Source organism: Drosophila serrata, unplaced genomic scaffold (genome assembly GCF_035046125.1).
Source record: "Drosophila serrata isolate PLE 108 unplaced genomic scaffold, ASM3504612v1 contig_47, whole genome shotgun sequence".
Classification (NCBI taxonomy): domain Eukaryota; kingdom Metazoa; phylum Arthropoda; class Insecta; order Diptera; family Drosophilidae; genus Drosophila; species Drosophila serrata.
Window position 1 is genome coordinate 84,603 of NW_028256945.1, and position 24,759 is coordinate 109,361.

Genomic DNA, 24,759 nt, shown 5'->3' on the forward strand with positions numbered 1-24,759 from the left:
TAAGTGTAAAAAAGAGACAAGAGTGAAAAAAAGATAAAACCAAGTATAAAAAGTTCCAGATTAAATAATAAAGAAAATATTAGTAAGAGACGAGAAGAATAAGAAGTGTTTACTAAAAGACGGCTACAAACTTCAGAAGTGGGATCAGAATCAAAATTTTTTCTCATCATTTGGAAAAATAAAATAAAATAATGGATTTGAACATAGCGGATATAACGGTTGTGCAATTAAAACGGTGGTTGGAGCGGTTAAATTTGCCCACAAAGGGTACAAAAGCGGAGCTGTTCGCAAGGCTAGCCAAGGTCCCGATTGGGATTCGAGGCAGTGATCCGAAAGAGTGTGTGGAGATGGAAAAGTTAGGTGACACGGACGTGGAAATCGACGGTGAGCTGGAGATCGCCAAAGAAACTTTCGGATAATTGCGCGAGGAAACTGCCAAGGCGAGAAAAATTCTGGCAAATTTGAATCGCCAGATCGGCGCCAATGTCGGCGGCAGCCAGAGCAACGAAGACGGCGGGAATGAAAGAGACGAAAATGCTCGAATTCGGCATGGTTCCGAGAAGGAAGGACAGCTAGGCGTTAGAGTTGGCGACAGTGGCGGGCGACGAAACAACGACGCCAACAACAACAGTTCTGAGAACTTTGAACAGCTACCTACCAGAAGTTTCCAGAACTCGCAACGAGGCGACGGCAGAGGAGACGGCAGAGGAAACGGCAGAGGCGACGTACAGCGAGATGGCGAAATAGCAACAGACAGTTTCGCAACACCGGGTTTTAACATGGCCAGAGAAATGCTAATGGACTTCGGCAGCAAGGTGTGTGTGCGATCGTGGATTGACCAGTGGGACAGTATTTCGGCCCTTCATAGATTAACGGACATGCAGCGGCGAATTCTGTTGATTATCAAGCTCAAGGGAGATTCCCTACAATGGCTGCATGCTGAGACCGGACGGTTGGCGAAGCCAATGGACGAGCTCATCGAAGAATTAAAGCTAGCTTTTGGGAGCACTGAGTCAAAAGCGGCATTAAGGCGCAAGTTTGAGGCACGCGTCTGGTCGCCGGATGAACAATTTGCGATGTACTTCGAGGAGAAGTGCAGATTGGCTCGGGATGTGGCAATGGAAGAGGATGAGCTGGTGGATGGACTTGTAGAGGGCATTCCATTACCAAGTCTTCGAATGGAGGCTAAAATGCAATGTTTTGATGCCCCGAGGAGAATGTTGCGAGCGTTTGCGGACATCAAGCTGCCAGCAAGGGCATCAATTAAGGCGAAGGCGTCGGCGGCAAAGGCGGTTTCGACGAACAACGAAACTCGATGCTTCAACTGCAACGGCAAGGGGCACTGGAAGTGGGAGTGCACCAAGCCAAAGCGAGAGCCTGGTTCGTGTTATGGCTGTGGCGCAGAGGATCACCGTATTGCTGTATGTCCCCAGAATAAGGAGGTGGAAAACAACTATGTAAGAGTATTCAAAATTTTTTGTGTGAAAAATACGAACCAGCCTATTATTACAGAGTGCCAAATAGATTCGGGAAGCCCAGTTTCGCTCATAAAACGTTCTTGTATACCAAAAAACATTAAGTTAGAACCTCTTAGAGAAAGTTATTTCGGATTAAACAAAAGCTTATTGAAAAGCTATGGAAAAATATTATGCTTTGTATTAAAAAATGAAATAAAGATTTGGTTTAAATTAATTGTTGTGGCTAGCGAATCTATGCTCTGTAATATTGTGCTGGGGAGAGATTTTATGAAAGCTTGTAAATTAGAAATTAATTTAGAAACCTTAAAAATGATTACAATCGAGGAATGTAAAACCCAAGTCGGTCGTGATACAAACATTAGCTTAGTGAATGACAATACTAAGGACCCTTATGATTTGGATAGAGTATTAGATTGCGAAAATTTAGAAAGTGAAATTTTAGTGGACAAGAAGTTAGATAAAGGTAGTTTCAGTACAGATTTAGATCAAAAAGATTTACACAAAGGTACAAGTTTAGGTGAGAATATTTTAGGTACAGGTTTAGGTGAGAACATTTTAGGTACAAGTTTAGGAGAGAATATTTTAGGTACAAGTTTAGGTGAGAACATTTTAGGTACAAGTTTAGGAGAGAATATTTTAGGTACAAGTTTAGATGAGGACATTTTAGGTACAAATTTAGGAGAAAATAGGTTAGATACAAGCTTAGGTGAATGTTTAGAAGATAATAATTTAGGTACAGATGTTATACGGGAACAAACTTTAGGTAGAAAAGGGTTAGGTGAGGAACATCGAGGTGTGTTGGACGAAAATTTTGATAGGGAAATGATGGATATAAACATTTTAGAAAACTGTGAGGAAGAAAAACTTTATAATATTGGTGAGCAAATAAACTATAAGGATTGTGAAACGTTTATCAAGATGTTAGAGACGCATTATGTTCAAGTCAAGCGACCGGAAGTTCCGAAAATAAAATGCGAAATGAAAATAGTGTTAGAAAACTCAAAACCATTTAGCTGCGCACCAAGAAGACTGTCATATAGTGAGAAGGAAGCATTGTCAAAAATGTTAGACGAATATACCAACCTAGTAAATCGGAGTATGCTTCTCCTATCGTATTAGTGAAGAAGAAGTCGGGTGAACTTAGACTTTGTATAGATTTTAGAAAATTGAACAAAATAATGGCTAAGGACAATTATCCGATACCATTAATTGATGACCTTTTGGATAGCTTAGTGGGAAAATCAGTATTTACAAAATTGGATCTTAAGAATGGTTATTTTCATGTATTTGTCAACGAAGAGTCAGTGAAATATACGTCGTTTACCCCCCCGTTAGGGCAGTTTGAGTTTCTACGGATGCCCATGGGTCTTAAAACAGCCCCACAGGTATTCCAGAGATTCGTCAATGACATATTTTCGGACATGAAAAGAGAAAAGAAGGTAATCATATACATGGACGACATTTTAGTTGCAAGCAAAAGTTTAGAAGAACATTTAGATGTTGTAAAAGAAGTATTTAGAAGGTTAGTAGAAAACAAGTTAGAATTGAGAATGGATAAATGCAAATTTTTACAAGACAAGGTCAAATATTTAGGTTTTCTAATTTCAAAAGATGGGATTAAGGCTGATAGCAAGGGGTTAGAAGCTATACAAAATTTTCCGATCCCAGGCAAGGTGCAAGCAGTTCAAAGCTTTTTGGGTCTTTGTTCGTATTTTCGACGATTCATTAAGAATTTTTCTATATTAGCGAAACCATTATATGATTTATTGAGAAAGGATAGGCTTTTTAGGTTTGAAGAAGAAGAGTTGAATTGTTTTTCGCTTTTAAAGGCAAAGTTAATGGACAGTGTTAGCTTTATATGATTACAGAGATGATGTTGAACTTCATTGTGATGCAAGTGCCTTAGGATTTGGGGCTGTGCTTCTTCAGAAAAAAGATGACAGCAAGTTACATCCTATTTTCTATTTTTCGAAGAGATAAACTGCAACGGAAGCGAAGTATCACAGTTTTGAATTGGAGACTTTAGCTATAATTTACGCGTTAAGAAGATTTAGAATATATTTGCTAGGCAAACGATTTAAAATTGTAACAGACTGTAACTCTCTAACTTTAACCCTCAATAAGATTGAGTTGAACCCAAGAATAGCAAGGTGGGCTCTAGAGCTGCAGGAATTCGATTATGAATTAAAGCACAGAGCAGGCAGACAAATGCAACAAGTAGATGCATTGAGTAGATGCAACAATATTATGATAGTGGAGGCAAATACATTCGAAACAAATTTAGTAATTTGTCAATCAAAAGATGTCAAGGTTCAGGAAATTAGGAAAATGTTAGAAAGTAGCGAGTATAAGTTATATGAAATGAGAAATGGTGTGATCTATAGGAAAAGCAACGACAACAGATTATTGTTTTACGTACCGAATCGAATGGAGGAACATGTGCTATACAAGTATCATGATGAAATGGGTCATATTGGGAGAGATAAAATGTTAGAAGTTATTGGGAAGAGCTTTTGGTTTCCACGCATGAAAGATAAAGTCGTGGAACACATTCAAAATTGCTTAAAGTGTATAGCGTATGCTCCGAAGGTAGGTAGAGGAGATGGACATTTACATAGCATACCAAAAGGCAACAAACCTTTTGAGATCATTCATATAGATCATTATGGGCCGGTAGATAGTAGCAGATCAAAAAAGCATATATTTGTGGTCGTAGATGCATTTACAAAGTTTGTTAGGTTGTACACAACAAAAACGACGAATACAAAAGAGGTGATAAATGCATTAACAGATTATTTTCGAGCTTATAGTATACCTAGATGCATAGTATCAGATCGAGGCAGTTGTTTTACATCGTCTGATTTTGCAGAGTTTATGGAAAAAAGTAACGTGAAACACATAAAAATAGCGACGGGCACGCCGCAGGCTAAGTTGAACGAATCAATAGAAGTCTAGGACCTATGATAGCAAAATTGACAGAACCGGAAAATGGATTACATTGGGATAGAGTTATGGAAAAAGTAGAGTATGCAATGAATAATACGATTCATAATAGTACTAAGCAGTGTCCTAGTGAAACATTATTTGGGATAAGACAGAAAGGAGAAGTTTTGGATAATCTAAAAGAAAGATTAGAAGACGAAAATGAGGTAGGAAATATTAGAAAAACTTTAGAAGATGTTAAAAAAGAAGCAGAAGAGGAACAAAGAAAATCTCAAATAAAGAATGAAAAATATTATAATGCAAAAAAGAAAACTGCTACAGAATATAAAGAAGGAGATTATGTTATGGTAAAGAACTTTGATAGCACTGTAGGAGCTTCGAGAAAACTCATTCCAAAAAATAAAGGTCCTTATGTAATTGAAAAAGTTTTAAAAAATGACAGATAGTTGCTTAAAGATATTGATGGGTTTCAGTTGTCTCGCAATCCATATCAAGGTGTTTGGAGTGCAAATAATATAAGACATTGGTTAAAACTGTAATTAAAATAGTAAACTAAGAATTGAATTGTAAATGAAAATCAAATTGTAAGTAACAGTTAAGTTATAATTCTAAGCAGAGATAGAGGGCTATCTCAAAGTCAGGACGGCCGAGTTGTAGCAGGCCAGTTAAGAGAAGTATGCTCTGGCCACTCTAATTGAGATGTTACGCTCTCTCAAGAGAGAGCATGAGAGAGCGACTGGCTGAAAATGGGGGTTGTTTGAGTGGTTGCTGAGAGCGGCAGATCACTTGGTGAGAAGATCGGAACGAGAGTAGATGTGAATAAGACAATAAGTGTAAAAAAGAGACAAGAGTGAAAAAAAGATAAAACCAAGTATAAAAAGTTCCAGATTAAATAATAAAGAAAATATTAGTAAGAGACGAGAAGAATAAGAAGTGTTTACTAAAAGACGGCTACACAGTCACACTTATATACTTTTCACTAACTTATTCGTAGAAGAGGCAGGGGAGGACCACACCTAGACTCTCTTAACGGGACAGTGAACTTTGTTATCTGTATGCAGAAACCTTCAAAAAACAACAAATACAGGTAGAGTACGAATTAATAACCTGTGCAAAGCTTACTAGAGGACGTTCAAGAAGACAAAAACAGCCAGACTCCGAACCTCTCTGGAAACAGTAAAATTCGCGGAAGCCATAAAAAAATCCTTAACACCATCTTCAAAGAATTACTAGACATGTATTACGCGTTGTGCCCGATATGAAGAACCGAAAGAGGGCCAAGCCACCTTGAGGGTAAACATAATATCGATAGTCGGTGTCATCGATATTCGACGATAATGAATTTTTGCACCATCGATAGTCGCCGATATTTATTCAAAAGAAATCGATAGTATCGTCCTGCATAACATTTATTTTTAACTCAAACAAGAAAATACTAATTACTTAATCCAAACATTTTGGTTTAAAAATTACAGTATATTTAGAAATTCGTCTGAGACGGATTCCTCTCTTGCAGACAATTAGACTCACCTAGATGAAGACCCTTTTCCGATTCCATGGATGTTCCTGGAACGCACATATATTTGAACACGCTTTTAATTGAGTGTAATTGACATTGGTGACATTGATTCAACTGAAATATAACGTAATTAAATATATAATTAATAATTAATTATTTAAGGCATACCTTTATCCATAGCAAAGGGTTCAAGTCCTGTGAAATAATCGCCCTCTTCAGATATTGTCTTTTAAGCAAAAGCGCATCCGCTCGTGCGTTCCCGCTTTTGTTGGTCGATCGCTCACCCAAAAAAAAAATCAAGCAACGTGTCCTTGGAACTCGTTTTCGGTGCGAGGCGCAGATCAACTGATTGCTCAAGTCAATTGAATTGAATATTAAGTCAATCCAAATATGATTAATCATACGGTAAGGAAAGCAATATAGAAAAGAAACGTACACGACAAGAAGGATAACACAGAGAGTTCTCACCGAACAGATGGCGCAGTTTAAAAGGTTGGCAGAAGTGCCGAACATAGCTGAACATCGAATCATCATGAAGAAAGAACGAACAATTATGCAACGGTACTTCCCAAAGAACGTGGCAAAAGATCAAAGACCAACATCCGGTTGGATCAGGAAAGCATAAACCCGCAGAGGTCTTATCTGGACGACTATCCATCACCTCACATTAACCACATCCTGTAACGATTTAGGAACGCGAAGTTTACTTCCAATTTGGATTTAATTATTAGTAACAAAGTGCTTCGACCTGCTTTAAAATACCCCGCAGTACCGCATGTCATCAATAGGCCACTGTCATCAACGCGCCGACTGCGACTCCTACCGAGGCGACGCTACTACTTTGACGCCCTACCCACAATACACTTACGACGGTAGTCTAGACGGCAGTCGTCGGCAGTACCATGGGCCGGCCGTTGATGATTCATCGATGAATTGTTTATGAATTTGTTGATGAATTGTTGATGAATCATCGATAAATTATTAATGAATTGTTGATGAATATGTTGATGAATGATCGATGAATTATTGATGAATTGTTGTTGATGACAGCCTAAGTCATGCCCATGTTAAATTCATCAACAATTTATATGGCCATTCATCGATGAATCATCAACACCTGTTGATGAAATGGTGATGAATTACTGATGACTGGTACTGCAGGGTATACTGCCAGATGCCCTAGTGTTGGCATGCCCAGACATATCGGTCAAGGTGACACTTCAGACTAACTTCAGCATCTTTGGACTCGAAGAAGTGACGACGCAACAAATTTGTACGAATAAAGTATAAAAAACCAGGTCCACCGCATACTCATATTCTGCTGACATGGTGATGTGGAATGGAGCAACTGCGGAGACACGCAAAGTTTTCGTATTTTTCTTGTATTATTTTTTATTTTTTTATCTTTCCCAAATCTTCGAAGCCCATTTGTTAATTCAAAACGTAACTGCAATTTAAAGTGACCAAATATCATTCGCAATGTAAGGCGTTTTTTTATAATTGACATTCCCAAAGAGCGGCTTTAACATCACCGGCCACAAAAGAAATATATTTTTTTAAATGAGGTCGGCCAAAAGGTATACTGTGCGACGCCTTGATATTAACATAAGATGTACCAGTGTACTTGTTCCAATTATATTTTTAATGTATGGAAACGGCCCACCTACAATTCAAATGTTCATATCATTGCTAACGAATAGCATTATTTGTGCTTATGTACCCAAAAAACACCGTTTTTTTTTTTTTTTTTTTGAATTTATGCTGAGGATGAAAAAACATTTTTGATCCGACTCTCTAAAAACATAATTTAGTACAACTTATACACTTTAAATTAAGAGTTCAACAGATATTTTGGGTTTTTTTTTAATGTTATTGCCGTTTTTGAAGTTATATACATGTCTTACGTACGTGGGCTTTGTATGGGCAGCAGAGGGGACTTAGAAATGAATATATATTATACATATGAATTCTAAATAATATTTATTTAGATCGACAGTCAGAGTTGCGAGTGATAGAGCATACAATCACCAACCGCAAAGCCATGTGATCTGTAACGTTGTACGTTATCGAGCCCCAAGCATTGCGAATGACAACGTAGTTAGTCTCCGACCGTCGAATCTTGTGATTGGTATCGTAGTGCGTTATGCAAAGCCAAGCAGTGCTACCGATAGCGCAAGAGTTGCCATCTCTACCCTATCCGTAGAGATGTAGAGTCTACGACAAACTCGAAGAGGCACGATCCGACTGAACACAATCGGGAACTACCGTTATAAAAACGACAAAAAGAGAAGACAGTCAGTCAGTCGAGTGTGAACATTGCAATTAAGCAGACGTGGAAGTAAAACAAAAAAAAAAAAAAAGCAAAATACATAAGTAAAAAAAAACAACTGTGCGTTTTAAATTACTTGAACAATAAGGAAAATCTACACCAATAGTGTTACTAACATATTGGTAACTCAAGCCGTCAAAGACTTTTAAGTAGCGTGAACGTTAATGGCAACGCAGTGCATACACAAGCGCATGGTGCCCGACCGTCACGTGGCGCCCGAGCAGGAACCAGATGGGGAAAAAAACTTGGAGTAATAACACTTGTATAACGAGCAGGAATCGCCATATCGAACAAGGTAATATTCCGAATAAAATTGGTTGCGAATACCAACCGCGCCGTATCAGTAAGCGCATCCGATATAACGCCTACGACCTTACTCGCGACCCCGCCTAGTGAACGCGATCGAGTGCCAGTAAAACTTAATACCAAACAGTAGCCATTAGACCCTGAAGCGAACTCACAAATGGTCACTGAAGGGCGTCCGCGACGCGGAGAAGTTTACAGACTTCATCATCTCTGATCCCGCCCAGGAGACCCAAACTACGTGCCTTGGATGCTTTCCTCCAAGAATTAAACGGCGCTTTTAAAGCCGACCTTCTAGGCATTCGGAAAACCATCCTGAGCGGCCCTTGCCAGAAATAATAGTCTGAACAACGGCAACAAGAAGGAACAATGCTTACCAGAGACTTCATAGGCGGCTTACTTTACTCAAAAAATAAATTTATCAATATTTGAAGCAACAACAGCGACACTTGCACGGACTAATCACGAAGGTCTTCGTACGAGCAAGTAACACTATTTAAACAGAACTAAGCTTACATAAGATCTTTCACCTTTAGAAGACCAGTCGCGATTAGAGGCGACGTTGCAGCCTACGCCGTCACACCTGGAATCACACTACGGGCTTCACAATATGAGATAAGACTATCTCTCAAAGACAACGGAATGGAAACGGATTTGAGTCTTCCAAGTCCTCCTAAACAGCGTTACCAGAAAAAGATGATTGTGAGTACCCTAAACACATATTCTTATACAGTCCTAGGACTATTGTTAGCATTTAAAATGCTGCCCACTTCATCGAGTAATTGTTCATTAATTGTTTCTTCCAGCCACCAGAAAAAGAGAAGCCCATCAGACAATTTGAAACCATTGTTATCAGCTCCAGGGAATTCGAGAAGGAATTTAGGGAACTCTACGCAATCTCAAAGAGCTTATCTGCCCCGAGCGGTGGCCTTACCCCACTGAGTGAACCACCCAAGTCCAGTCAGGTCATACTATGCAGAGATATATGAAACCGGCGGCACGCTAGAGTTGAACCGGATAAAACGAACGAGGAGAAACAGGGCTGCGAATACTTCCCGAGTCGGGAGAAAAAACACGCTGCAGGGAACCACCCACTATCATCACTTCCCTGGCGTTACCGGAGCGGCTTTATCTTTTTGGCTGGCTTCGCCAGCATGACTGCACCACCTCCATTGGGATGTCGCCGGCCACCATATACATACTACTTAACCAACTTACTCAAATTACTCGGACCCACTCACCGATCCGTACCACCAGCCAAAAACACTGACCCCACTAGAGACGCCTACGCTAGCTGAAAATGGTTCGCATGGGTTTACAATAATTCCTTTATCTTTCCAAGTGAACGAACATGTTTATTTTCTTGCGCTCTCGTTTTGTGTTAAAGTTTAAAAATAACCACTTAACTTAAATTTTCTATTTTGTGTCAACAACTTCCCGTTCACTTCGCGTGTGCATGCAGTTATTATAAAAGCTATTTCTGCAGGTGACCTTCCAATCGGCTGCTGGCTCTGCGACAACATCATGCACGCCAAATGTATTGCTGTTGCAGGTCGGACAATGGACGATGTAAAAAAAAGATCGGCCTGCGTTACTGCTGTGAGGCGTGTCGCGAATGTAGGGAATGACACACCGCTGGACACCCAATTTAATAGCCTTACGCTATTAAATATTATTATATAATCCTAGGCGCAAAATAAACTGTTATTGGTGGGCATCATGTAGACGGACCCCAACTACCCCCAACGAGCTCTCAGAAGCAGACTTCCTCGGCACAGCACTCGACCTCAGCATTAATTTCAAGAGTGCTGAGATCGAGCGCTAGGAAAGATTCGGTACCCGAAAGTGCAACGGGAGTACCCGTACCACCGATGATTTCTGTTTTGTCCCCTGGGGGTCGCAAATCTTGGAACCGAAGAAAAAGAAAAGCGGCCCGTAGGATTAACTCTTCCCAGGCCTGATCATACCACTGCGCCTTCTACGTCTTCCAATCCCGACCCAAAAAACCAACCTACTCCCTAGGTATTTCCAATCAGAATGCGGGGGGGGGGGAGTTCTGATAGCGGTGGACTCCTCACTCACTTCAGAATCATTAACCTTCGAGGAATGCAACGATGTTGAATTCCTTTGAGTAAAGCTATTAATCGAAGGTAGCTCCATTTGTTTAACTGTTCCTCCATACCTCCATTGTCGGAACTTCCGATTTATTGGAATCACCTTTCCGCTATTCAGATGGTTTCCATTAGACTTTTACATAGAGTCCAGTTGGTAGTCCTAGGTGATTTTAATATCCCTGGTGCTATTCCTCCTAACTTTTACATAACATGACTTTATCACCGGCTTGTTCGACATTTCGCTGTCTCAAGTCAACCATGTTCGAAATTCCTTACACCGCTTGCTCGATCTTTGTTTCGTCTCTGATCCTGCGAGAGTCAGTTAAGCCAAGGTAGCGCCTCTGTCGCAGCCCGAAGATTCGTATCATCCAACTTTCGATGTGACTCTTGATATTGGTTTTGACTTACAGAATATATCTGAGCGTCCAGCCATCCTCATCGTGTCAAGCCAGTTTATTCGCCACGTCCCGACGGAATTCCTGGCTGTGTGCTCAGGTATTGTGCCGACGCCCTGTGCTATCCCCTTCTGAAATTGTTTACCTTTTCCTTATATTTATTATCCTCTCCAAAAAGAAATTAGCAAATTGGATGCCAGCAATTACAGAGGAATCTCAAAGTTGTCGGTCATCACTAAACTATTCGAAAACATTATGACTCCTCACTTGTAGCATGTCAACATGGTTTTATTAAGCGAAGATCAACAACAACAAATCTTTTGGAGCTCTCTTCCTATGTTATAAGGGGCTTGCATAATAATTATCAGACAGATGTGATCTATACTGATTTCAGTAAAGCATTTGACTCTGTTAACCATTCTCTCCTCGTTAGAAAACTTGATTTAATGGGTTTTCCAAGTGATCTTCTTAATTGGATCTCAAGTTTTCTAGATTGCAGGACGCAAAAAGTCCTAATTTATCCAATGTTCCAAGGGCTTTAGCTGGCGTCCCGCAAGGACGTCATTTGGGACCCTTAATGTTTACATTATTTATAAATGACCTTCCCAAAGTCTTGACTAACTCCAGACTGCTAATGTTTGCGGATGACGTCAAGCTTTGCATGCAATACAATGACGTCGCCTGCCAGTCGGATTTACAAACAGATCTCAAAAATTTCAAACATGGTGCCGCTTTAACTTATTAAACTTAAACGGCTCAAAATGCAAGCTAATGACATTCTCTCGTGTCGTTCCTAAGCTTGCTACTTACACCCTGAACTGCTGCTCTTTGGAAAGAATTAATTCTGTTGATGATTTGGGCGTCCGCTTGGACCCAAAACTTGACTTTATTGATCATATTTCGTCTATGGTGAATAGAGCCAGGGGTGTGCTTGGATTTATTAAACGGTGGTCGAGGGAATTCAATGACCCCTATGTTACTAAATCCTTATACACCTCTTTAGTTCGTCCTATCTTAGAGTATAGATGCTGTGTTTGGAGCCCTCAGTACGGCGTCCAGAGCAAACGCATCGAGTCGGTTCAAAAGAACTATTTAATTTTCACTCTACGCGGTTTAAATTGGGGTACAAACCAAAGATTATCTTCCTACTCTAATTGACTCCTATTAATAAACTTACCGTCCTTAGCCAATCGTAGAAATATGCTAGGAATAAATTTTATTTTTAACCTTATCCATGGTGATGTGGAAAGTGCTGACTGGCTGATACCATGTAGAACTACTAGATCGTATATTCCATTAGTGTTACGCCACTATAGAACCTCCTTTGAACTGCATGAACCTTTTAGAGTGTTATGTGCAAATTATAATGATTTGTACTCACTAATCTCTAAAGTAGATACCCTTCCCAAACTAAAATCTTTAATTTTAATACTAACACACTTAGTAAACATGTAAGCTAACAACTTGACAGCACGCCGGTAGTCAATTTCCTCGAATTCTGTCCTATATTTTCCATCGCGCCTACTAACACCAATCCCAAACAAACCCACTTGAATGTACTGACCGTAGTGCATCAACGTCCAATTATTTAAGAAACCATCTGAACAGCGGAAAGGTGGTTCCAATAAATAAGAAGTTCCGACAAAGGGGGTATATAGGAACAGGTAAAAAAATAGAGCTACCATTGACAGATAGCTTAACATTCCTCGAAAGTTAATATTTTTTGACGTGAGTGAGGAGTAAACCGCTATAAGGACTCCACCCCCACGCCTGAAAGGGCGATCTAGCTGATATCCCAGCTGAAAAAACTTCGAAGCTCAGAATCTCTGGTTTTACCCTGGTCTGTGAACAAAATGAACTGATAAACAAACGAAATACTATCAGAATACAAGTTAGGATGCTTACGATGTAAGCCTCTTGCATTCTAAAAGGAAATACCTAGGGAGTGAGATATATTTTTTGGGCGGGATTGGTAGACGTAGAAGGCGCAGGTCTAATCAGGCCTGGGAAGACCTATTCCCACAGGCCGCATTTGGTTTCTTAGCTTCGAACTCCTTGACATCCACGTACTCTGGCCAGAAATTGGTAGACCAAAGAAAGGATAAAATATCCGTAGCGTAAGAAAATTTGAATTTTAAACCTTAACCTTTATTTTATCGGCTCTGGTTTTGCCTGGATAAAGCCGAAAACATCTGCCGATGTTTGATCAGGGGAGAGCCGCGAAACAACCTATTAGGGCTTTTGGCAAGGCAGATTGGTTAATGCTGAGGTCGAGAGCTGTGCCGAGGCAGGCTGCTGCTGAGAGCCGGTTGCGGGTATCTGGGACCCGCCTGAATGCTGCCCACCAATTGCAGTTTTTTTTTTTGCACATTAGAGACTCATTTAATAGCGTTAGGCTATTAAATTGGATATCGAGCACCAAGAACATATCGTAAGTTTTACGAAAACTCAAGAATATGTCCTTAATGCCGCACTTGGTTTGACGCATAAAAGACATCATCTCCTTTTCCACCTAGCAACAGGTTTGCAGCAGTAACGCAGACCGATGTTTTTTACATCGTCCACCGCCCGAGCTGCAACACCAATAAACTTGGCGTACATGATATTGTCGCACAGCATGCAGCCAATGGTAAGATCACCTACAATAATGGCATTTTTGCAGGTTTTGGCAAAGCAGACAATTTGAGCAATCATACTGGGACTAGCCACTATACTTTAAAGATTGAAGATAAAAAGAGAGAGTGATGGATAACAGGATCACGAATATAAGTGCAGCGGAGCAGGATCAGGAGAGTGTGGGAGTGTGCAAGCTAAGAGCGTTCAGCTGTCGCGATGGCGCAATCAACTTTTTAACGGAGAAGGTTGTAGTATGTACATGAATAACTAATGCCCACTGTACCAGAAGTACATAAGGGACACACACTGTAACACTTTGTTGCAATGTTTACATAAACGCATGGTTCGAGCTGACCGTAACACGATCATCCGAGCCCTGTCTTGACGACAATAAATGCAGAAGTCTATATTTCCACGATTCGACTTAGGCATACACTAGCATCTACATCCAACTCTCTTGAGCTACCCACTGTCAGCAACCAGGAGGATATACAAGGTGCGTTCCAAAGTAAACAGGACTTTTTGAATCTAGCGTCATCTAGTGGCGCCATCTATATGTTAACTGGTGCGTTAGAATCTGCTATCCTTTATCGACTTCCAGTAAAAATTTCATGACATTTCATCTATTGGAAGTGAGGTTATTGCGTTTTAAGTGTCAGTATGTTTTTGTCATCGGTACGAAAATGAGCTTCGAACAAAGAGCCAACATTAAATTTTGTTTTAAAATTGGTAAAACTTTTACCGCAACGTTTCAATTGATGAAACAAGTTTATGGCGATGATTGCCTATCCAGTAGCAGAGTGCACGAGTGGTTTCAAGGTTTTCAAAGTGGTCGTGAGGACATAAATGACGATGAGCCAAAACCCAAAGAATCGCGCCTGGAGAAGTCAAAAGTGAAGACAATGCTGATTTGTTTTTATGATTCCAAGGGTATTGTCCACAAAGAATTTGTTCCACCCGGCCAAAACGTTAATGCGGTATTCTACCTTGGAGTTTTGAAGCGTTTGGTGCGCCGTATTCGACGTGTTCGGCCCGAATATCGCGAAGATGGAAGTTGGCGTTTGTTGCACGATAATGCGCTGCCCCATCGATCGACTCTTGTGTTTGACTATTTGACCAAAAATCACATTTTAACCATCAACCACTCCCCGTATTCACCTGATATGGCACTGTGCGACTTCTACCTTAATGGAAAAATGCATTTGCGATGAAAGGAAAGAGTTATGCAGACGTAAAGGCCATTTAAAAGGCTTGCACCGGCATACTGGCGGCCATACCGGGCAACGAGCTAAAACACTCGTTCGACATGCTTTTGGACCGTGCAAAAAGCTGTATTAAAGCAGAAGGAGACTATTTTGAATAAAATAAATTGATTTTGCCGAAAAAACTATTTGTTCTATTTTTTTGTTAAAAGTCCTGTTTACTTTGGAACGCACCTTGTATTAGATATACATAAGGCAACCGCTCCGCTGCCGACGTTCTTGGCAGCGCAGAAATGATTTAACTATGAAAGCGGCACCACTGATTCCAACATTATTAAATAAAACTAATAACACACACACCCACTGTGTGTGTGGAAAATTGAATCAAATTAAATAAACTAGATGGCGACCGTGACTAAGTTACATTCAACTAAATAAAACTAAATGGCCGCAAAAAAAAATAAAAAATAAAAATGATTCGAAAACAACATAATAATAAAAAAGGGGGGCTCATTATGAGTACCTGTGGGAAAAAATGAAAAACCGGTACCGCATGAGCCCATAAGCCCCCGACAGCAGGAGCAGAAAATCAACAAGTGTGGAAGGCATGGCAAATCCTTTTACACCCGCGAGGATAACATAAGTAAAGCAAACCGCCGACTACACCAGCGCGGGAGATATATGAGTGCGGAAGCCAATCCGTCCTCTGCACCATCGTGGGAGGTATCTGCTCCTGTTGAGCGAAGGGATGCACCGAGCTTAAAAGAAGCTCGAGAGGTGTGTCCAGCCGATGGAAGAAGGAGGCACACCAAACGAACATGGACGTCATCGAGGGACAACTTTGGAAACGAGCAAAGTAACGCAACAAGAGCTGCATTTATGCCAATGCCTGAGTTTCCATTAATTATAATTAACCTCTAACTCAAGCCGATGCGCGAAAGCGCTGCTTGAAAAACACTAACCACTGTTAGGCTTTATACTATAACCATATATTATATATAAAACCATATATTATATTAAAAAAAATTTGGAATAAACACCCAAAATGGGTTTAGTGATACCAAAGTTGTCGATTCAACGGCAAACGTCGTTAATAAAATAGAATCAGAAAAAGTTTATACAGACATGATAATAATATTGTTGTCGATAGTCGTAATTATTATGTTGGTAAATGCATTTATAAAAATTTACAAATTGCACAATAAAAGACTTAAAAAGAGATATCATAGGCATGCCAATGGCTTAGACAAAATTAAAAAAAAAAAAACATATATATTCATATATTTGCTAATAACATTTATTTAATATTTATTGTTAAAAATAAAAATAATACAATAAATTAATAATACAGATAAAAAAGCTAAAATTTCCACATTTTAACTATTCTGTTTATTTTTTTTATTTTTCTAATATAATAATTTCCATAAATTCCATTTCATTAAATAATTCAATGGATTGAGTTAAACAAGGAGTTAAACAACTTAAATGATGATTTTGACAAATCCTATAGGTCATTAAGAAGAAATAGTCCAGTACAACAAATCACTATAGCTAAACATACTGAAATATTAGAACACCGCTTCAATACAGCGCGTACACTAAAATATAACCAGAGAGACCGGCTAGACAAAGCCCATTGGTATCGACTATCTAAGTTTTTGACCAAATAACGATCGAACTTAATATGAATAAATGGCTGGCAAAAATCCTCCAGCTCAACCCTCCACGAGGGAGCCGACTGGTCAATGGGCAATGTATTACCCCGTACAATGGTAATGCAGTGGCGCATGCTCTGTCCGGGGTAATGCAGTGTCTAGATAAGGCTTCAATTTAATTCCTCCCGCTTAAAAGCCGGAGGAAATGAATCACTAACCATGGTTGGAAAAATACTCTCTGTGTGTCGCCAGCCATCACACCTCTGATTTGACGGGAGCAGGTCAAGTCAGTTGTAACGCTACTGCCAAAATAACGACTAAACGAAGGCTAAGCTGCACGGGTGCCGTTGTCTATACTCGGACGTGGAGAACGTTCTGCTTTCGAAAGAGGAGAAAGAAAGCCTTCTTCGCTCTCCAGAACCAGACACCAGCTCCCCGCACAGGGATGGGCCGAAGCGTTCAAGCGAGGGGAAGAAGGCTAAGGCGCAGCATAAAGCTGCCCTTCGAATCCAGAGCCGGCTCCGGACAAAAGCTGCCCTATCCGAAGAGGAGAAGGTAAAGCTCAACTAGGCCGATCACTGCACTTTACCAAGCTTTCTAACATGGCATCAATGACCGGTTTCGCCGACAAGGTGGAGGAAATGCTTGCCACCAAGCGGCAACGATCTGCCTAGAGTGCCATAAATGTCACTGCGGTAAGCAAGCGGCAACGCGTGCTCAAGAAAGCAGGCCCCCCCTTGAAGGCGAAAACCCAAAAGGGAATAAAAATCGCGAAGACCAGTGAGGTGACCAAACGACATTTGATCGTGGCACTCATTGACAGGAGCGATGAAGATGGCAAGATAACCGAGATGCGGTGGAGGACGGTGCATGCGCGGCTCGTTGTGTCATTAGTGACACGGATGGATGAAGGCCCTGTACGGTCCATGCCCACATTCGATGGTGTCGGGTGGCTAAATGTGGTCAAAATCCTGAAGTTTATGGATGACCCGACGAGGAATTGGCTGACGCAAACGGTCGGCCGGATGAAACCATTGTGAGACGGGACAAAGCTGGAGGTGGTGAACAGGGAACTAATCTCATCCATCCCAAAAGCGAAGGTACTCTTCCCATTGCTATCCAAGGGGACCGAGCGCTGAAGCTGCTGCTGAATCCCGACATCCCAACCGCAGACTGCAACGTACCTCACTTTACGAGCCCGTTACCCAAAGAGGGGGGCCAATGCGCAGTCTTCCAGATTAACAAAAAGGCAGAGGACATCCTGTATCCCAGATACGGGAAGATGGCGTGAGGCATGGGTAGCGTCTACCTGCGTCCCAAAAAGCGCCATCCCGGGGATAAGTATGACCACACCCTGAAGGCAGGCGAGGTGGAGAAGGACCTAGATCCGAAACCCTTGTTGACACCGACCAGAAACTAACGCTGGATAAGTTTGAAGAGGAGGAAGACGGTGACCAGACGATAGTAGTCAAGCCGTCGAGTGGAGTTGAGCCCAGTACTCATGTCCCTAAGGGTGCTGCAGCTAAATCTCCATAAGAGCAAGGTAGCGTTGGCGGAACTCCTTATTGCCATGGAGCAAGGGTCCGCCGATGTAGCTCTTGTCCAAGAGGCATGGATTACCTCGGGCAATACCGTCGCTGGACTAAAATCCTCAAACTACATCGCGTTCTACACACCATCGGTAAGCAGAAACAGAGACACCGTATTCGTACGGAAAGGTCTTCAAGCTAACCTTATGTCTCATTACAGCTCGGACGACCTGACTGTGGTGTTGCTAGAAAGCAAGAAAAAGCGCCTACTAGTAGCTTCCTGCTACATGGCACACGGTGGGCCAGCTCCACCAGAAGAAGTCAGGAGTCTGGTAGAACTCGGCTCAAAGAACCAGTAACTTATCGTAGGTGCAGAAGCCAATTCGCACCACAGCGTATGGGGAAGCCCCGACATAAACGACAGAGGTGAGTCACTTTAAGACTTTATTCTTTCTACCAATTTATATATAGCAAGCGTGGGGGACGAACACACCATCGTAGGCCCCACCTCGTCCAACGTGCTAGATATAACACTCGTAGCGGAACAAAGTACAATAGTATAAGACTGGAAGGTCATGGAAAGACCATCCTTCTCAGACCACAGGTACATATAGTTCCAATGCGAAACTCTAAAACAAAGAGTCTTTAGAAACCCCCGGAACACTAACTGGGGAAAGTTTCAAGATAAAATCTCTCGTAAACTCGCGACTAGTCCGGTACAGTAAAATCCAATGAAGACATAAAAAAGTTCTTAGAGACCCACTCAAAGGAATTACTAGGCGTATATCACGCATCATGCCCGATTTCAAGAAACAAGAAAAGGACCAGATAACCCTGGTGGAACAAGGAACTCTCGCTCCAACGTGTTAACCTCAGAGAATTCTTCAAACTCGCCAAGCAGGCAAAGGATGATATAATCAACGAAGAATACAAAATCCTGCTAAAGAACAACAAGAAGGAAATACGCAGGGCACAAAGAAGTTCTTGGAGAAAATTCTTTTCCAACATAGAGACGGCCAGAAACGGCTAGACTACGGAAGATGCTTTCAAAGCAACCCACCAGCAGCGAAGAGGCCGTAACAACACTAATGCATTGTACAGGCTATATCCCAATCCAATGGAGGACCTCGAGGATTGTCTTCTTGCCCAAAGCAGAAAAGAGCAGTCACGTCAGTCCCAAGGACTGCAGGCCGATAAGTTTCACCTCCTTTCTACTCAAGACGCTAGAAAAGCTCCTGGACCAATACATCAGAAACGATGAGGGCAGATTTCTGTCAATCAACCAGCACGCATACACAAAAGGAAAGTAGCCACCATTGAGAGGGCCCTGCACAACAAGGAATATGCGCTCGGAGTCTATGTAGACATAACCGGGGCATTCAATCATGTAAGCACAACGCAATAATGGAGCGCCTAGGAGCGACCCACACACGCCACCATCAACTTTTGAATTGGAAATCTATTAAGTTGCCGACAGGTACAATCGGATTGGGGCACCGCTTCCATAGTGAATGGAGCGCACAGAGGCACGCCGCAAGGTGGAGTCCTATCGCCTCTCCTATGGAATCTAGTGGTCGACGACCAAATCAGAAGGTTCGAGAGGAAGGCCCCAAAAGATTACAGCCTATGCTGACCACATTAGCAAATTTATCACGGAAGTATGTCGATCGACCCTTAGCTCGATCATGGAATCAACACTCAGAGAGATATTTGACTGGACGGACAACGTAGGACTCAGTATCAATGCGGATAAAACAGACATCATTCTCGTCACTAAGAGTTACAAAGTACCGCCATGGATCCCCCAAAAATAAATGCAACCAGGCTGACCCCGAAAACATAAGTCAAATACCTGGGCACTGTACTGGACAGCAAGCTGGCATGGAAACCCAATGTACTAGAGATGGTGAAAAAAGAAAGAAGATGCTCAGCAGCACATGAAGCATCTCACCCGCTCTGATGCACTGAGTCTACATATCGGTGGTGCGTCCGACTTTTCTATACGGGGTCTTAGTGTGGTGGCAAGCCATGGAAAAGAGGACCTATAAAAAGATTATGGAGAGAACCCAGAGGCAGGCACTGGTCTGCATATCTGGGGCGCTAAGGTCAACTCCCACAAAAGCTCTAGAGACAATAATTGGAATTGATCCCATGGACATCCACACGCAACTGACTGCGGAAAAGGCTGCACGACAAAAGGATACGGGCACTGTTCAATTGGTGGAACCCTGAGCAGAGTATCTGACTACATGACGCCTAGTACTTGCCCGGATGTGAAAACATCTACATTTCAGGACCATGCTCGATACATCAATATATACACTGACTGCTCCAAGGTGGAAGGAGGAGTTGGAGCGGGCATATACTGTACAGGCCTCGAGATGAGGCTGTCGTATAAGCTACCATGTCATTGCAGCATATTCCAGGCGGAAGTCTTCGCCATCAGGAAGGCAGCAGAGCTTGCGCAGGAAATAGCCCGCCCATGTGAGGCGGTAAACTTGTTCGTAGAAAGTCAGGCGGGGACTAGATCCATCCAATCCTCAGCGTTCAATTCCAAAAATGTACTAGCAAGCAGGGACGCTCTGAGCACGACAACTTCAGTGCGGATCTACTGGGTTCCCAGACACCAGGGGATAGAGGGAAACGAAATCGCTAACGAACTTGCAAAGGAAGGAGTCGGAGTGGCATCGATAGAACAGAAAACGTCCCAGTCTCTCTAAGACTGCTCCAAAGCGAGTTAGAGAGGCGGGCGGACGTACTAGCAAAAAGCAGGTGGAGAGGAATTTCATGTGCAAAGAGCCCAATAACAAACTCAGCCACTACGTACTACATCTATCCCGAAAAGACTGCTGGCAACTAGTGGGAATGCTTATGGGACATGCATGGAGTCAAGCTGGGCACCACCAACAACGGTAACTGCAGGAAATGCGATGAATCTGAGGCAACCGTAAGTGCCCAGCCCTAATGTAGGCAAAAGTAAAGCACTTTGGTGCCCCAGTACTGGCATCACAAGTAGATGCCTCCAAGAGCTGGCCAGGTGAACTACTTGCCTTCGCAAAAACTGCCGCGATCCTAAAGAAGTTCAACACCGCGTAAAATTTTCCAGGACCATGAGAAAAACAACATCCGGATAAATAAGGCCATCTCAGGAGGGTACGGTTTAACCTAACCTAACCTAACCTAATATCAATAAAACAAACAATTTAACGGACAAAAGATAATCCTTCAAAGATTTGTAACAGCTTAGAAGTTGGTGGACTTAACTAAAGGCACATTCGAAGATTTTGCTGTTGAAGTCATTAAATCAAAACAATAGCACCCACTTTATACAAAGTTCAAAATGAAAGTTCAATAAAGGCTATCATAAAAATACTGCAAGACACTATTGTAGGTGAAACATCTGACGTAATAAAGGCTAAAATGGCTTCAACAACGAAGAAAGGAAAAACTGCTGAAAATTCACCAATGAAATTGATAACCTCCGGAAGTTACTAGAGGCATCATACATTTACGAAGGGTTATCAGCTCAATATGGTGATAAATTTAGCACAAAAGAACCATCTCAACAATGGTAAAAAATTGTGAACATGGCAGACTTAAACCAATTCTAGAATCTGGTCATTTTACCACCATGAATGAAGCCGTCACAAAGTACATAAAATGTAGCACTGAAATGACAGGTAACCAAAACTCAATATTGTATACCAGAGGCCAACAACCCAACCGAAGCAATAATTACCGAGGTAATTTCCGTGGTAGAGGAAATGGCCGCGGTAACTACCAATACAACGGTCAGTACCGAAACAATGGTTACTACTTTAATAATAGAGGTCGTGGAAGTTATAGAGGAAATAACCGTAGCGGAAACAAAAATAACAATGAACACACAAATAAATTATATACATTACTAGTTGATACTGGTGCAGAAATCACTTTAATAAAAGAAACTTAAGACTCATTTAACAATGTTGACTATAACAAAATTACCCAAATATCAGGTGTTGGTGAAGGAACAACCAGTTCAAAAGGATTAGTATCAATAGAACTTCTTTCACGCAACTATGCTATACCGCATAATTTTATTAGCAACAAATTTTCCTATTCCATGTGTTGGAATTATATGTATAGATTTTATAAAAAGAATACAATTGTCCAATATATTTAAAAACAGAAAATGATTGGCTCTATAACCCTATTAATATTCCAATATGCCATACACTCGAAAATAATTTGACAATTCTACCTGCAAGGTCCGAAGTCGTCAGCAACCAGGTATGTTTATATTTATACCAAACCAAGAAATCAAAAACGGAGTATTCATTGGAAACTCCATTGCAGATTAAGGAAATACATTTGGCCGAATTTTAAACACAACAAACAAAAACGAGATTATTAACCTAAACGAAATAAAAATTGAACCATTAGATAACTACGCATTAGTAAAAACAAATAAAGATGAAAAGAATACAGACAATTTAAAGCAATACTTAATGAATTATGCAAAAAATATATGCACATATTCGGAATAGAAACTTCGAGTATCTAAAAACACAACTGATGAAGCCAACATTATTACAGTACCCCAATTTTAATAAAGAATTTTTGATAGCGGATGCAATTAAACAAGCATGCGGAGCCGTCCTAACACAGGAACAAAATGGAACGCATCTACCAGTAGCATACTCATCACGTTAATTCACAAAGGAAGAAAGTAATAAAAACACGACAAAGCAGGAACTAGCAGCTATACATTGGGCAATTAAACGCTTTAGACCATATATCTACGGAAAACACTTAACAGTAAAAATATACCACTAGCATATCTATTTTCAATGGCTAACCCAAGTTCAAAATTAACCAAAATGAGACTTGGCTTAGAGGAATACGATTTTACCGTGGAATGTCTTAAGGGAAAGGAAAAACATATCGAAACAAACAAAGCAGGCCAACTCAAAGTGGCGCCCTTGTAAAATTTTTTGACATCATTAAACTCTCCAACCAACCATCTCCTCCATCCGCCATGAATCCATCCACGCCTGCCATAGACGAGCTCGGTACCCGAGCAGCAGCTGCATCATAGCTAGCCAGGCTAAAAACAGAGTTTGTGTCTGTGTTTCTGTATGTGCAACCATCTGAAACTAACCAGAAACTGTAACCAAAAGCCGCAAAACTGAATACTGAGCAACATGTCACTGACACAACAACTACTAAGCTCGCTCCTGACACCTGAACTCTGAACCATTCGCCACATCAAAAACACCTAGCTCAGATGTAGCAATTAATGAAATGCAACAGAAACAGCAGCAACAGCAGCAACAGCAGCAACAGCAACAGCAACAGCAAAAGCAACAGCAACAGCAACAGCAACAACAACAGCAACAGCAACAGCAACAGCAACAGCAGCAGCAGCAACATCGGTATTTATTGAATATTGTGGCCATTAAACTGTTGAGTTTTTTTAGCAAACAAAGCGAAAACAAAACTAAACAATGTAAGAGTTAAGCAAAAGAATTGATAAGAAACTCAAACATAGAAATTAGTTTAGTTGACATAATGTAATGGAAAATACAAGTTAGTTCTTAGTAAAAAGTTCAACGAACAAAAAAATACTTAAAGTAAACGCACACACTTATGTATATATATTTACGTAAATATATCTAAACATAAACATAAAATGCTTACACAAGTCTGTATATAATAATCCCAAAACCCGTTAACCGAGTAAGGAATATTATTATGTTAACGGAATCTCATCCAAGAACTTTTAACTGCTAGTTGTTTCTCCCCTGATCATTGTGAACTCTTAAGAGACTAGGCGATAGAGATCCTAGCCGGATCAACTCATTATTATGTCGGGCAACGATCTTGTGCCGCTTTTTTTAAAGCATATTCAATGTTTTTGTTAAACTGACGCAGCCCTTGTTACTGAAGTATTCTTTGATTATGTTAAAAAATATCTATATCTGCTCCATTCTGATCCGATTGTGTAAAATGCGGAGTGGGGCAAGCGCGCAAGCTATCGAAACGAAATGCATTATGTTACATTAAACACCTTTAACAGTTATATTTAGTTAATGAAACACGGTGGTGCGTAGGTATGATTATTATGATGATAATATCAAGTCCTAAATACCAAAAGTCTGAAATGACTAAACATACTTAGACACCATTAACCATAACCGAAACTCCACAAAGAGCTTCCGATTCGGTAATTGTGGATACAATTGGCCCACTACCAAAATAGAACAATGGCAACGAATACGCAGTAACACTCATATACGATTTGACTAAATATTTAGTAGTCATATCTACACCAAATAAAAATGCCAAAACAGTAGCTAAAGCTATTCTTGCAGAATTTATTCTGAAGTACGGTCCAAAAAAGACGTTCATTACGGACATGGGAACAGAATATAAAAACTCAATTATTACAGACTTGTGTAAGTATATAAAAATTGACAATATAACATCTACTACCACCCCCAAACCAAAGACTCTACAATTTACAAGATGCCTCACGACCATACATTCGTTTTGCAATATAGGGCTAATTGTTTGATTCAAACGACAATGGCGCTCTCCCTGTTCTCACAAAGTTGAGAGCGCAAAGATCTAAAAATAGAATGCGTTTGCATGTATGAGTAAACACAGGAAAAGCAAGTGGTATGTGTGCGGG

The 24,759-nt window shown here is 40.9% G+C and overlaps 2 protein-coding genes and 1 pseudogene across 2 annotated transcripts; all 3 read left to right on the forward strand.

The window, feature by feature from the left end:
• Window positions 1-431: 431 nt before the first annotated feature.
• Window positions 432-14,908, forward strand: LOC147644966 (uncharacterized). The gene is made up of 2 exons (XM_086836697.1): window positions 432-1,719; window positions 14,466-14,908. Exons 1-2 carry the CDS (start codon window positions 780-782, stop codon window positions 14,906-14,908), a joined length of 1,383 nt encoding a protein of 460 aa, XP_086692823.1. The 5' UTR covers window positions 432-779.
• A 1,760-nt stretch (window positions 14,909-16,668) lies between these two features.
• LOC147644967 (uncharacterized) lies at window positions 16,669-18,090 on the forward strand (annotated as a pseudogene).
• Window positions 18,091-20,332: 2,242 nt separating this feature from the next.
• On the forward strand, window positions 20,333-20,803 carry LOC147644968 (uncharacterized). The gene has a single exon (XM_086836701.1). It carries the CDS (start codon window positions 20,333-20,335, stop codon window positions 20,801-20,803), a length of 471 nt encoding a protein of 156 aa, XP_086692827.1.
• The last annotated feature ends 3,956 nt before the right edge of the window (window positions 20,804-24,759 follow it).